General features: G+C 38.8%; 1 protein-coding gene across 1 annotated transcript in view; it reads left to right on the forward strand.

The window, feature by feature from the left end:
* Nucleotides 1-14,842, forward strand: part of astn2 (astrotactin 2) — a 244,671-nt gene that overhangs the window by 99,031 nt on the left and 130,798 nt on the right. The window contains exon 5 of the mRNA XM_029444334.1: nt 12,254-12,361. Within this exon, the coding sequence (XP_029300194.1) occupies nt 12,254-12,361 (108 nt within the window). The remainder of the gene's footprint in view (nt 1-12,253; nt 12,362-14,842) is intronic.

Raw genomic sequence — 14,842 nt, forward strand, 5'->3', positions numbered from 1 at the left:
ATCGTTTGAACCATTTTACTGCTAAAAAAAACACACATATATATATATATATATATATATATATATATATATATATATACACAACATTATACTTGCCCTAGCGTTCTCATTAGTGAAGTCAGTGAATCCTTGTTTCAAAACCATGGCATGACTTCTTTCACATGATTTCTGGCCGCGGGCACACAGGAAGATGAGTGGCTGCTTAGTCGGTTGTACAAACTCAAGTTTAACTTGGACCGCAAAGACCACTAGTGTGTGAACATGCCCTTGTTTCCCCTAACAGAAAAAGAGGGGCGAGATGCTTGTGTGGAGTGGCTGTCTGTTGTACTTAAGCCGTCTGCCCAGTGAACATGGTTGAAGTTCAGTGGAGAGTGCAGTCATTTTGCTCAGTTAATGATGAGGAACAATATTTATTAGTTTATTCAGAGAAGTGTGGAAGAGGTTGAGAATGCTGCTAGTGTTGACACATGGAAGTGACGCGGAGCAAACAGCCATGCAATAAGGGGAGGAAGGTTATCCCCTGTCACAGCCAGCCATGCCTCTCCTGTCTGACTGAGACGAGTTTCAGCAGCAGCTGGTGCTTAGGTTTTTCATTGCTTAAAGGCCATGCGTGTTCCAGCTGAGCCTGTATTCTTTTTATTTCCCCCCTCCATACATGCATTACCGTGATCTTCTGCCAATTTGCAACTGCAAATTATTTTTGAAGAAAATGCAGATCATGGCCTTAAAAAACGGAAAAACTTCCGCAGTAAATCAACATTCAAATCAAATCAGAATCGTTCTCTAACCTTAACTGAAGAGCTTCTGTGGCCTACAGCTAATCACGGATCAAGATGTGAACCCAGACTCTGGAGTCCAGGTCCAGATGTCCATGTTGTGACTTAAGGGTGTGGTTTTACACATTTAGTGATTCATTCATTCCTTTAGCAATGAAAACTGGGTTGTTTTCTGCACATAGAGTATGTCATTACATTGCTGACAACACACCCATATTGATCCTAACAGTTTTTACTATATGTGTAAACGCCCCTTGTATATCAGATACAGGTCATGTTCACTCCCCGCTCCTCCGATCCCTCCACTGGTTACCAGTTGCTGCCCAGATCTGCTTCGAGACACTGGTACTTGCCTACCGTGCGGTTCAGAGTTTTGTATCCTCGTGGTTGTTTGTATTTATTTTAAGTCGCTTCGGACAAAAATGTCAGCTAAATGTAATGTAATGTAAAAGTTTTTTTTTCAAACCAAGCAAAACAGCCAAGGTTCAAAAAGTAATTTGCCACTAGCAAATTCAGAATGGTTCTTTACAGCAGCGGTCCTCAACCTTTTATGCGCCACGGACCGGTTTCATGTAAGACAATATTTTTAAGGACCGGCCTTCAAAGTGTGGGGGGATTAATACGACGAAATAAAATTATATGACAGGCATAAAAACAAATATAAAGTGCATAAAAAAACTCACCATTACGCTGAATTAGTGGGAGCCCTGAGCTTGTGTCTCTGCAACGAGCCGGTCCAATCTAGGGGTATAAATTCTTCACCAATGGTAAAAGGTTTCTTCTCTTAGCTATACGGTTAGTCACTAAGTATGACGCTCTCAGTGCACTTGCATTTGTTGATGTGGTGGCCATCAGTAATTGTTTATGTCCTTGTTGTTAATGTTTTTTCTTTCAAACTCCAAGGGCTTGTCTTTTAATGCCGAGTGCTTGGTCTCCATGTGCCGATCAAGTTTTGAAGACTTTGTTGCCTCATTTGCGAGCCTGTGTATTATGCAGAGCAACGCATGAATCACCTTTAGCGATAACACGTATTTTAAGTAAAACTCCTGATATTGTCTTTTAAATGCAGCTTTCTATTTCTTGTAAGTCGTAGGCTCTTCTTCTTCTGTCTCCTCATTGGGTCTTTTCCCCTTTCCAAAAAAGCTCTTTAAAGACGTTTTTTTTCCACTCATCTTTTGCTAGCTTGTGCGCTTAAATTTTGAAGTAAAGTATCACGTGACTGAGACGAGCGTCTTTACCTATGGTCTTGACATGTGTCAAGAGACACAGACGGATGTATCCAGTGATTTTTCAAAATAAAACCTCTTTCAAAATAAAGAGGTTTGTGAGGATCTTCTTTATTATATGTATTGGTATCGTATTGTTGAGAGCAAAAAAGGGAAGAGACTTGCATTGTTACAAATGATTTAGTAAAACAAAGTTGTTGTATGATTTAGGGCAGGGGTTCTCAAAATATTGCTTCCAGCGGGGGCGGCAGCAATATTTTAGAAAGGGGGGCTCACGTGTTCACGTGTCTTTGGGGGGCGTTTGTGTGTACGGTCCGCGAGGTAATTCATAAACACACGCAAAAAATCTACTCCAAAAAATGTATCCAAATCTAGTCAGATATAGAATATAACCGGCGACTGAATGTTTTTCCTGGCCAAGGTCAGGGTCCTTGAACACAACACGAGTGGAACGTGCCATCACGTGGTCACGTCATGTCAAAAACTTCAATATTAAACGAGACGGTCATTGACATCAGCGAACGCAACGTGGCGAGTGTAAAACAGAGAAAGGTGGATGCGGAATGTTCCAGGACAAATGGACGAATGATTATTTCTTTGTGGAAGTAAAAGGCCAGTGTTTGTATGAACGCGCTTGTGGTCATGGAAAAGGCTCTCGAGCTGCATTACAGCACGAAACATGCCGAACTGCACGAGCTGAAAGGACGAGTCGAGTGCGTTTGAATAAAGTTGTGTGTTTTTAGACTTTTATTTTTATTTTGCTGAGCGATAAAGTGCTGCTTGAAAAACAAAAACAAGCGCCGTCCCCCTCAGCCACCACTGTTCAAAAGCAACAATGTTATTCCAAAGAATGAATAAAACTTATCTGAATTAATGATAAAACACTAACACTCTGGTCGGGACTAGGACTAGCAGCAGACGAGCTGCACTCTGGCTGCTCGTAGTAGCAGAGCTAACATCAGTAGAGCTAACACCTGCAGAGCTAACATTATAGCAGAGCTAACGTTATAGCAGAGCTAACGTTATAGCAGAGCTAACATCTGCATCACGGCCTCAGACTTGTTGCTTTGTGCTCGTTTATTGTTGGATCACTTAAGAGTGCAAATATTGTTTCACATTTCTGAGGCTGCTGTGTTTAACACCGGTTACAGTTTGAATGTCTGACCCTGATTGGCTGCAGTCTATGACAAAAATTAAAGTTTGAATCTTCTTTCTGTTGCATTTATAATAATAATAATAATAATAATAATACATTTTATTTATAGGCGCACTTTTCATTTGCGTAAACAAAACTCAAAGTGCTACAGAGTAAAAACGATGAGCAAAATATACATTTAAAAAAAAACATTTGATAGACAAGACAACACTTTAAAAAGGTTAAAGTCTAGCATAATGCTCTGTTAAAAAGATGCGTTTTTAGGCCTGTTTTAAAAGCATCTGTGGTGTCCTCAGATGTTCAGGGAGAGCATTCCACAGTCTGGGAGCGGCAGAGCAGAAGGTGCGATCTCCCATGGTTTTGAGCTTGGTCCTGGGGGGAAGGAGGAGGTTAGCCTTTACAGAATGGAGGTTTCTTGTGGAGGTTTGTGGGGTGAGCAGTTCTCTGAGGTAGGATGGAGCATTTCTGTGAATGCACTGATGGGTGTAAAGGGAGATTTCATAATCAATCCTGAGTGAGACCGGGAGCCAGTGCAGTGATGAGTATGGGTGTGATGTGTTCGTACTTTCGCACTCTCATCAGGATCCTAGCAGCGCTGTTCTGGATGTATTGCAGCTTCTGGATGTTTTTTCTAGGAATCCCGATGAGTAGTGCGTTGCAGTAATCAAGTCTGGAGGAGATAAATGCATGGACAAGCTTTTCAGCATCTGACAGGGAGAGTGTGGGGCGGAGTTTGGCAATATTTTTGAGGTGGTAGAAGGAATTCTTGCATGTTTGTCTGATGTGGGCCTCAAAGGTCAGGTGAGGATCCATTTTAACACCCAGATTGGTGACTGTTGATGAGAGTGGAATGTTCTGACCGGAGAAGGTGATGCAGGTTATGGAGGAGGACTGGACCTGATGGACCTGACCTGACCATTTGTTTAACACTCCTTAATAAAATGTCTTTGTTTGCTCCCTGGGTACATGGCGTATCAGGGCAATTGAAGGTAAAAACAACAAAACATTTGTTTAATAATATAATATTTATTATTATTTTGAAATGTTATTATGTAACTTCAATCTCAGAGAATTTGAGTTTTTATAATAACATAAATATAGCCGCCTAATAATAAGAAAAATAATATAAGAATTGAAATACTAAATTAATATAATCAATATGTAATATAAATTATAAATACTAAGAATAATAATTAGAATAATACAAACAGAATAATAATCAACATTAGAATTCAGGGGAGACAAACAGGTAGCCTACATTTTATTTGATGGGGGGGGCAGTACGGGACCTGGAAAATGGATAGGCAGGCGCTGGCCCAAAAAAGGTTGAGAACCACTGATTTAGGGGCTCAACCAGTAAATAAATGACACTCAACATGCTTAATAATTAGTGATATAAATGACCTTAACTTCTATTATGTTGACTGATGTCCGCTGTTTGTGCAAGTGATGGGCATCAATTTTCAAATAATATGTGCGGCTTGATAATGTTTTTTGAGGGAAGTCAGTGGAACCTATTAAAACACATATTATAAAATAGTAATTTGTTTTGCTCCTCCAGTTAGATTCGGAGGTGTACCTCAGTGAGTAACAATAACAAGGATTTGATATTCAGATACTTTAGAGACACATGTCCTTTAATTCCAACCTAACCTTGCATATCCAAGCTTAAAATGATGTGTTGATATGTTTTTGTTGGACATTCAGACACTTATTTTTTGGATTATTAGAATCAACTTTGTCATCAGAATTACCTTTTTCTGTATATCACTTAAAATATGTTCATAATGTTGCCAAAGGTATTATTTCTGATGCCAGATATATTGACAATGCCACCCTCGTTTCCGTTTCCCTGCAGTGCTTGCCTTTTCATCTTCAGGATTGCTTTTAAGATTTTATTTTATCAGGACACAGCATGAATCATCCGGTACAGGAGACACCCTGACCTTTTAAGTCTCTGTGAGGCAGACAGTAACAGACTGTCTTAAGGCGAGATCCACTATATTTTCTTATCATCTAAAATAAGGAGCAAAGTGAGGAGCCGGAAGACCAGAAATGTGGAATTACAATGCATGTAACTGCAAACTCAAGCCTCACCTCAAGGAGTATGACCTTCCAGTTTCCTCCCCTTCAACATTGTTGTGCTGCAGAGTCAGCTTACCGGCTGAGAGCACCATACTGTGTGTGTTTTCTTCTCTGCTCTGCCGGGTACTGAATGGCTCTACAGTGACTGACGAGCTGTTAGACTCAAACTCAAAGAAATGAAAAGGAAAAAACAGTTTAACTCCTCGATGTCAACTTACTATGAGAAAGATGCAAGCGTCGCAGATTAATACAAATAAAATAATTGTTAAAAAAAGGGGCCATAGTGTTTCATATTCCATTTTGGAAAGCTACAGTGGCAAGGCAACACCTTTTTGTAGGTGACAGCTGCCATCCCTCCGTTGCTTTACAGCCGGGTGCCAAGGGCCACATATCTGAAATCCTGAGATTTACCATTTGCTTATTAGCTCCAAATTGGCAGCCGTGCACTCGATGCAGGAGAGTTACAATAAAAAGAATATAGAGGTGAGTGTATAAACACTGAGTCCACTTGGGCACAAGAGCCAAGTGGTGCCTTGTTAAGCCTCCCACCTTTTCAAGTCCTTTCTCCCTCGCAAAGCAGGTTGCAACTCATAAATTTAGGTTGTAAAATGTGTCGGCAGGGCTTATATTGTAATGTCCTCTGTAATAACTTTTCAGCATGCCTATGTTGTTTATGTGTAATAGGATTGTGTGTGGTTGCGTGCAAAGAGCTTTTTAAAACACACGAGTAAAACCGCATCGATTGGGATTACTTTGGATGGGCAAACAGAGCATTAGCAGGAGACTGAGACATGAGAGAGAAATGAGTGAGCGACGGTTAGAGACAAGGGTAGCTGGACCACCGTGACATACCTGTGGTCATCCTGTGCCAACATGCAGTTCCTGTTTCAAACTTACACGGACTGGGATAGAGGGATAGAGGAGAGTAAATCACAGGCTCTACCTGCTGGATTTCTTTCTATTCCTCTGATTTTCTGGTTTACAGAATTGAATCTCTTTCCTCGGTGCAGCATGGCAGAATGGAACGCCTCAGGCCTTCCTTCCTGATACTGACCCTTCCAGCCTGCACTGTTTGCGCCCTATTACTTAAATCATTCTAACATGAATACAAGTTGACTAGTTGACTTGCAAGTGTGGAATTTATACAACAATTGTTCTTAATCTCAATATTTTAGGCAGCATTTCAATGCATGCAGTAAAGTTTCAAAGTGGATTGTATTCATATCCACTTGCATACAATTTCAATATATATTTCCGCAAATACAACCCGATGAAAATGCCTTCTCAGATTTGCTCTCGCTGCCTCTCAGATGCCGTCTTGTGCATTACAAATGGCACATTTACATACTCTCCCTTTTGTATGAATGCAGATGCCAGTTTGTATTGAATTTGAGTTGGAAATATTTGGCTTGCTGGTGTCATAACTGACTGCTGAATGCAGCTGTGCCTTAATGTGATTACCAGTTGCTGACCCATGTGGGGACTAGTGTTGCTGTCAGCTTAAATGACTCGCAAACACATTGTCACATGCATACAGCATGAGTATGCATATACAAAAGCATATACACTATAGTATACACCCATGAGCTGACATTTAGCTGTAAGTTTAGCATCCATAAGTCAAGACAGTTCGTCTTGCTTGGAGTCACAAAAGCCACTGAGGTCCCATTGAGGTTGTGAGAGCTGCCTACAGTCTCATACACATATAGTATTTATGAACACAAGAGCATCTGGACATCTTCACAGGCCACCTGTCAAAATACACCGTCAGATTAAAAATCAGACACGGTACTCTCTTATATTAACAATTTTCCTCCCATGCTGTCTTTTTTTGTTCACACAAACGTAGACATAAGCTGACCCGTGAAAGATATTTCCTCTCACAACTATATTGCCTTCACATAATTGTATTGATTTGCATGTAAGTGTAAGTATATACAGTAAGTGTCATTCTAAGAAAAGCTACACTTATATTTCTGAAGGTTGAGAAATATTGTTTGGCAGGTAGGATTGCCACAGTTGATAGGAAGTCTGTCCATTGAGCCTAAATTATAAAGACACTATAAAATGCAACACCTACACGTGATGTGCAGTATATACATTATACATAATGAGTAAGAAGGCTGCCTTTCAAACGCAGGTTCAGGCACCTGGCAAGATCTGCCCAGCCAAAGTGTTTTTAAGAAGGACTGCGTTTCCTGGCAGTTCAACTCAATGGATGCTGTTCTGTAGCTAACCTCTATATATAATTTATTGCACAATCCATACACTATTAATTTCAGCCGTCTCTGGCACTCCTGCAGAGTTACCAAGTCAGGCACCCAGGACATAATTCACCCACTGTGCATGTAGTTACCGTTTGTATATTTGTTTGGCTTCTTGTTTGTTTGTATACAAATTAATCCTGAATTTAATAACTGTATGATGTTTCTGTGGACAGTGGTTGGTACTGCATAGGCTCTGAAAGCTGGAGTCAATGTTCTCGTATTTGCGAGCACAAGCTTGACCAGTAAATCTTGTTCTGGACTCTTTTCTTTTCTTTTTCTTTTTTGTACAGTGGTTCCCAGACCTGCTTGTTTTCCATCTTCCATCGGTGCTCTACCACAGCTAATTAGCTGGATAAGATGTGTTCAGCCAGTTAAGACCTTGAAGGCAACAACTATCGATCAATTGAAAACATCTACTTTAGCCAATCCAGAGGAAAATAAGCAGAGATTTTAGTCTTAAGAAAGCATGGTTTGGAACCACTTATCTGTATGCCTTTACATTTGCTGATTATATTTTAAATATTAATTGCCAGTTAAAATCATCTTAAATCCTTTGAATATGTTTTTTGCACAATTTCTTTTGTCCCATTTATTATTTGTATTAATATAATATGTTCACATGTATGTCTATCTATATGGAATAGATTCTATGCCATATAATGTCTCCTAACTTGTGTAACATTAACGATGAATCTGTTGAATGTTTCTTGGTAAATTGATATAAGTCTATAATATCAAAAATATATAAAAAAAAAAAAAAGAATATCACAATTTCCCAGAGCCCAAAGTGACATGTTTCTTGTTTTGTAGGACCAACAGTCCAAAACTACAATATTTTCTGTTGACTATGAAGGCGACAACCTGAAAATAATACCGTCATCTGCATAATAAAGACGTTACGTCTAGGAAGCAACATTATGCGACACCAAAACGTTAAATAAAGCAGAAATCAGAGTAATATCTTCAAGTTAATTACTTAAATTAATCAAGAAACAAGTATGTTCTACCACAAAGAAATTCATGGTGATATGAGTATTGGAGTTAAATACAATCGTCTTGCTTTCGATCTTACTCTATCATTTTTTGGAGTGTATATATGGTCCATTAGGTTTGTTAGTATGGTGTAAGTTACAGTATATTATAGTACTGTCAGAGTGTGTCCTCCTCCCATACTCTATATGCTGAAGATGATTAGCTCACTTAGTAACTTAGTCAAATGTGAGGACTGAATGAATCCCATCGATGGTTCTTGTGAGTGTTTATTTCAAAGTTGGGAGAAACCTGGGAATTTTAGAACCGACAAGAAGCACTTCTACAATTCCCAACTCGAGGACTGCAAACACAAAAAAAACTTTTCCGATAAGTGACACTGTGAGAGAAAAAACACAATTTCCAGGAAATGTTTTCCTTTTGAACGATGCATTTAATGGTGATGTGGTGAATGGACTTCAGAAAATACATTAAATGCAATAAAGGACACCATAATAAAAAACAAGAAAGAAATGAAAATACACTTACACATTGCGTTGATGGATTCAATAAATGTGCCATCCTCTGAAATACGGAGCTAGTTAGAATGTATCATAAACAACATAATGTGTTGCTTTCTTTCAATAAATGAAACCAGTTCTTTATATGATGCTAAAAACAATACTTTTTCTCAATATATTTTAAGGCTGATCTGTAAATCTGTCACTGTGCTCCTTTTAGAAAAAATAGATTTGTTCGACTCTCTGTTTCTGTCTCCATCCAACAGCTCTCTGTGCATGTTTTAACACGATGCATAAATTCAGAACCAATTTTACACCGCATTGCCTTGGCTCCGCTCTCCAAATACCGCCTGACTCTCGCACTCAAAATACAACTCTCCTCTCGACCTGCTTAAGTGCACCAGACCAAAAGAATGACTCCAGCTTTCTATACCTACTTTTATTTTTTTTTCAAACAGAGTTAATATAACTTTTAATCATGTCTAAAATCTTTATGGTGCTGGCAAATTTTCATGAGCTATGGCATAATGTTTATGAAGTGAGGAAAAGGAGGGATTTTTATACTTGCATTGCTTCTGCAGTTGCTCACGGGAATCATGACCGTGTGAATGGTTCAGAGAACAAGGAAGAGACAATATGCTGCTCTATTGTTGGCAATAAACTGCTTTTAATAAGGAAGGTTTGACGTTTAGAAGAAAATAACAGGTTTTTAAGGTGAAATAAAAAAAGACTGAGTCTCCCTTATGTACGCCTGATACCTTCCTTTATTTAAACTGTATGGCTCACTAAAAGCTAAAAATAACTATTTTTTGTCATTTAATTGTACAAGCTTTGAACGCTTGTATTTTCTTGTGACCCTGAACAACTCAGCCATGTCTTCAGAGACTGCTGTCTACAGTACAGTACAGTTTGGCCTTAGTACAACATAATTCATCCCATATGCAACTGCTCCAGAACACATATGTTTGGCTTTACTAGAATCAAATACAATATGTGCCTTTCTTTACTGCTATGTTAGTTATTCCGACTTCTCATCAATCATTTATTGTACAGTCACTTCAAAACATTGTCTCAGAAGGTTTTTTTCTCACCTCTGCAGACATCTGGGATCTGTAAGCAGGAGTAAAAGTGAAGGATTTTTACTTTTCACTCATGTTATAATACAGACAATGGTCTGATTTGAACCTTGCAAGAAGAAATCCATCACCATATGTGAGACTAAAAATAATAATTTCACTCTAAGGAACACCCTTCCTCTTCATTGCACTGCATTTGTATAATAATGTACCATGAAAGACACAATTACCAACTGAAGGCACTTACAGGTCTAAATATGACCTATAATAATCCCTGTGGGGGGAGAGCTCCTCTTACAGAAGAATAATATTTATGAGCCACAATCAACTAACTTCACACATGATATGGAACAGGGTTTGACACAACACACCACAACCCTATTGCACATTTTGTTTTTCCATGCTTCCTTGTTTTACTTTGCTGTCAACAGATGAAGCATTTCCTCTCAGATGCTCCTTCATAGTCAAGAGAAGGGCATTGATTTTCTTTCTGCCCATTATCCCCTTTCCACTCTGGGAGATTAGGAAGTGTAATCACTGTGATCCTGGGGATTATACAACTAAAACATATGTACAACCATGAGGAAAATAGATGGATGTTATTAGCATAAAGTCATTTCTTTAGGTTGTGACTTTGTTATAACAACGCTGAAATATAAGTTATGCGACAAATAATAAACTTATTTAACAGAAACTCTCTGATGGACCGTTTAATGAGAATGCATTTCAAAGCTGTTCACACATATTTTAGGTCATTTTAGATTACCATCCATCAGAGGTTTAACACTTTGCAAATCCCAGGCAATTATCACTTTGTCCAGCCCTTTTGCATTTAGCAGGGATGTGTGTTTTGATGTCGATGTGGCAGCGCAGTACAAACAAAGCCTCTTAACTCCCACAGCCTCGCTCTTGCTCTCTGACTTAAAAAACAGACATGCACACACTCTGGGGATGTGACCCAATTTGATTAACAAATTGAGCTCCAAAGACTTGGTAACAATGAACAAATAACCAACAGTGGCCAACAGATCAGCCAGGGAGGGACAGGGAAGTGTGGAGAGGAGTGGACATTCTTTACATTACAGGGCATTTAGCAGACGCTCTTATCCAGAGCGACTTACAGTGAACTAACTACAGGGACAGTCTCCCTGGAGCACTTTGGGGTTAAGTACCTTGCTCAGGGGCACAGGACAGCCCTGGTTTTAAACTCACAACCATTTGTTGTTCTGTGTGGAAGCCATACCACTAGGCCACCAGGCCATCACCACCACTTACTTCCTCATTGAGAATGATAAAGACATTGTGTTTATTGTTGTTTTTCTGTTTCAAGACTACATATGGACATTACATGTGTAATGGAAGTTTGGGGCCCAGCTGAAAGTGGAACAGTAGGGAATTTAAGTAAAAATACTTTAAAGGATGTAGACTTGGTCCCTGGAGAACCCCCTAGGAAAGAGGGAAAGATAAGCTTTCTAATACAACAGATAATTTCCCATTGGAAAGGTTTAGAGTGTTTGCTATTAAGAGGTGCGTCCGTGATGACAGGTGATGGATTAAAATACTGCAATTAACCGTTCACATCTAAATCATCTCCACGATGCAGTTAAGTAACCGTTAACATGGACAATATACTGGCTCATATCTGTATGTAAGATTTCATATTATTGCTTTGTAATTCAACGGAGGAATATTTTCAGTTCTAGAAAATGTTACTTGCCCATACTGACACTTGAATGAGATCAATGTGTCATTGTCATCTGATATGAATTCTGTATATTAACTAAAATGCATGCAAAATTGAAAAAGCAAAACAATTAACTAATGAGCATGCAGGTGGGAAAAAACATGGCAATTTATTAAGTATTTAGCATTTGAATTAAATTGACTTTTAACAGAACAAATTACATCCTCAAATTTTAAAGTTGAACTCAAATTAAAATTGAACCCATTTTGTTATTGTGTAGAACCAATAATCACAGTGGTCACGACCAACCCGTGATGAATAACCTTCATACAGTCTTGTTCATACAGTTTCAATGTATTGATTACTATAAAAACTGGTTAACAATTTAAAATCCAGAACTTTTTTTCAGCATAATTGTATCTTCAATTTCTTTGATTAATTGATTCTCCTCGAATGTCTTTCCATTCTTCTGCTCTTATCTTCTCACTGCCAGCACCTGGAGGTGTGTTTGGTCCTCAAGGGGAATCAGGGTCAGAGCCTGAAGATGACAGCCAAATTAAGTTTTACACAGAACAGCACAGAGGACGAAGGCGCAGCAAAGGTGAGAGGGAACGCTGGTGTACGTCTTTGTGTATTGCTAGAAATGTGTTGCATTTTAAGCACATTCACTTCCACAGGAGGGAACCCTCTTATCCCACTGCTTACTGCTGAAAAGGCAATAAAGTAATAAAATACAATAAAACATTCTTGAAAACAAATTCATTCCAACCTTACTCCTTTTTGTAGTTGAATATGAGCCTATAGATGAGTGAAATGAGGCCAGACATTTCTGGAATTGTCAGCGTAGCTGGAAGTAGGAAGGAGTCATGCACGTCCCCTGTGGGGTTTAAAGTGGTGCTCCATGGCACAGCTCAATGACACTCGAAGCATATCATATATGAACCGATGTAAATGGAGGCTCAGTGATGACTAAAGCTGAGTCACATTACTTTGATTGGATGCATGATTTTAACTCCCCTTTGTTTTGTTTTTCCTTATATACAATTAGTTGGTGTGTTTTCATTCGGGTGACAATATAATGATTGAAAATTAATTAAATCCATGTGTTCCTATGTTTTCCTATGCCTGCTGTTCATTATCACTACTGTAGCAGAGGAAGAGGAAAAGTCATGCCTCATATACTGATTTGATCATTATTATTAAAGATTGCAACAGTCTGCTCCTTTTTGGAAACCGTAGTACAGGAGTAAGACAGTTTGTTGCACTGTATTGTGCTTCTCAGGCAGCACTTGACTCCCGTATTTGAAATTCAACCTGAGAGAAGGAATTTGAAAGCCAGACAATCCACTGGACGACTGAGTCATTGCTCAATTTTGAATCATTCTAGAGAATTCAAAGGACAATATTTTCAATCTGTGTTGTGAAAACCCCAATGATTAAACAAGGGATATCTTCTTAAGACAGAAAAATGAATTCAACTGAGGTCAGTGTTGAGTTTTGTAGTTGTTACATGGTGGGATGTGCTGAGGTAGTCGAAAAGCCATAAGGCAAAATAAAGTGTTTTTGTTTGCTTTAGTATATACGTAGCCACAATAACACAATAACTTCCCTCTTCTTTTTTAAATGTGGCTGTTTTACGTTTTGCCAATCATCAACATCCAGCACTGAAACCTATAGATCTGTAGTTCCTGGCTGGAAAAAATGCTTTAGTGGCAGCAACATATTTTGTGTAGCAGGAGTAACAACCCGGGAACCAAAAGTATAACTAGATTCCCATGGTTGAAAATGATTTTGTGCAAAGTTTAACACACAATGTTTTATGCATAATATTTAAAAAGTGATGGCTTAATTGCTCTTAATGGCTCTTCTATCCGTCATGAATTGAATTGTTTCAACACTCCAGAGACCCTAAACAAGAAAAGCTGTTTGCAAAATGAATGAATCGATGTTTGGACAAAGAAATATTGGTTATTGAAGTTTACCCTGTGGAAAAGGAGTAAGGATTGTAAGTCTAGGTTTATGAGCACAGACGAGGCTCTCAAAGGGGCTTTATAGGCTTCAATCAAATTAGTTGCAAATTACTTCAAAACATATTAACAGTCTATGCACTGGTTGTGGAATTTAAAACATGCAGTTAATCCCAGATAAATGTTAATTGTTGTAAAAAGAAAATGCTCATTGTCTAAACTACCAGCTCTTTGTAAATGGGCTCTTTTATTTCTTTTTATTAGAAAAGCAAATGTGCTCACGACTGGGGAAGATATAAAACCCATGACCGTGATCTGTGTTAAAGTTACAGCCTGTGTAAAAAGGTTACGCTTTCTCTGGACGATGGAACGAGGGAACTAAATAGAAGAAAGAAAGTGTACATTAAACTAAAGCTTTTAAGTTTTAAGGTTGCCCTATGTGTTGTAGTTGATTGTTACTTTACAATCACTTATGTATTTTGTGTGCGTGTCTGTTTTAGTGTTGCTGTGCGCATTTGAGCGCATTGACTATGTGTTTTGGTTTGTGGCCATAAAGTAAGTGTTTGCCATCGTGAGCGTACATGCTTTTGTCTACTCAGTAAGCTTTTATAGTAATTGAGGGACCCCTTCACAAGCCCAGTGACACCACCAACACCCCAAAGGGATTAGCAACTCTGCCACTTTTGTTGTGGACAGCTGTTGTTCCCGTCGCTTCACAACATCTGTGACTGTGACGTGATTCGGTACGGGAAGATTCAATATCCTCACTTTGTCTCCCTGGTTTTGACCTTGAGCTGCATTTCACTACTTCCAAACTCCTGATGGGATTCACTGGACTCTCCTATCGCAGGGGTTTTACTGGTTAAACTTGATTCTACAATAGTGCGTTGCTTCAATTCAATCCTTTTGTTCAACTTGTTCATTTGCACATTGCATCTGCAATTGATACATTTACACTGTAGTTCGAAAATGTAATCTTGAGTTATGTGTAGCTCTGTTTTCCTGAGGTATCCAAGGATCATAAATCTTATCAGCAAAGGAGACACATTTGTTCAATATACGTCCCTTCACCAGCAGCAGAATTTGCAACACCTGAGGTCCACTGCTTAGAACAG

Source organism: Cottoperca gobio, chromosome 12, assembly GCF_900634415.1.
Source record: "Cottoperca gobio chromosome 12, fCotGob3.1, whole genome shotgun sequence".
NCBI lineage: Eukaryota > Metazoa > Chordata > Actinopteri > Perciformes > Bovichtidae > Cottoperca > Cottoperca gobio.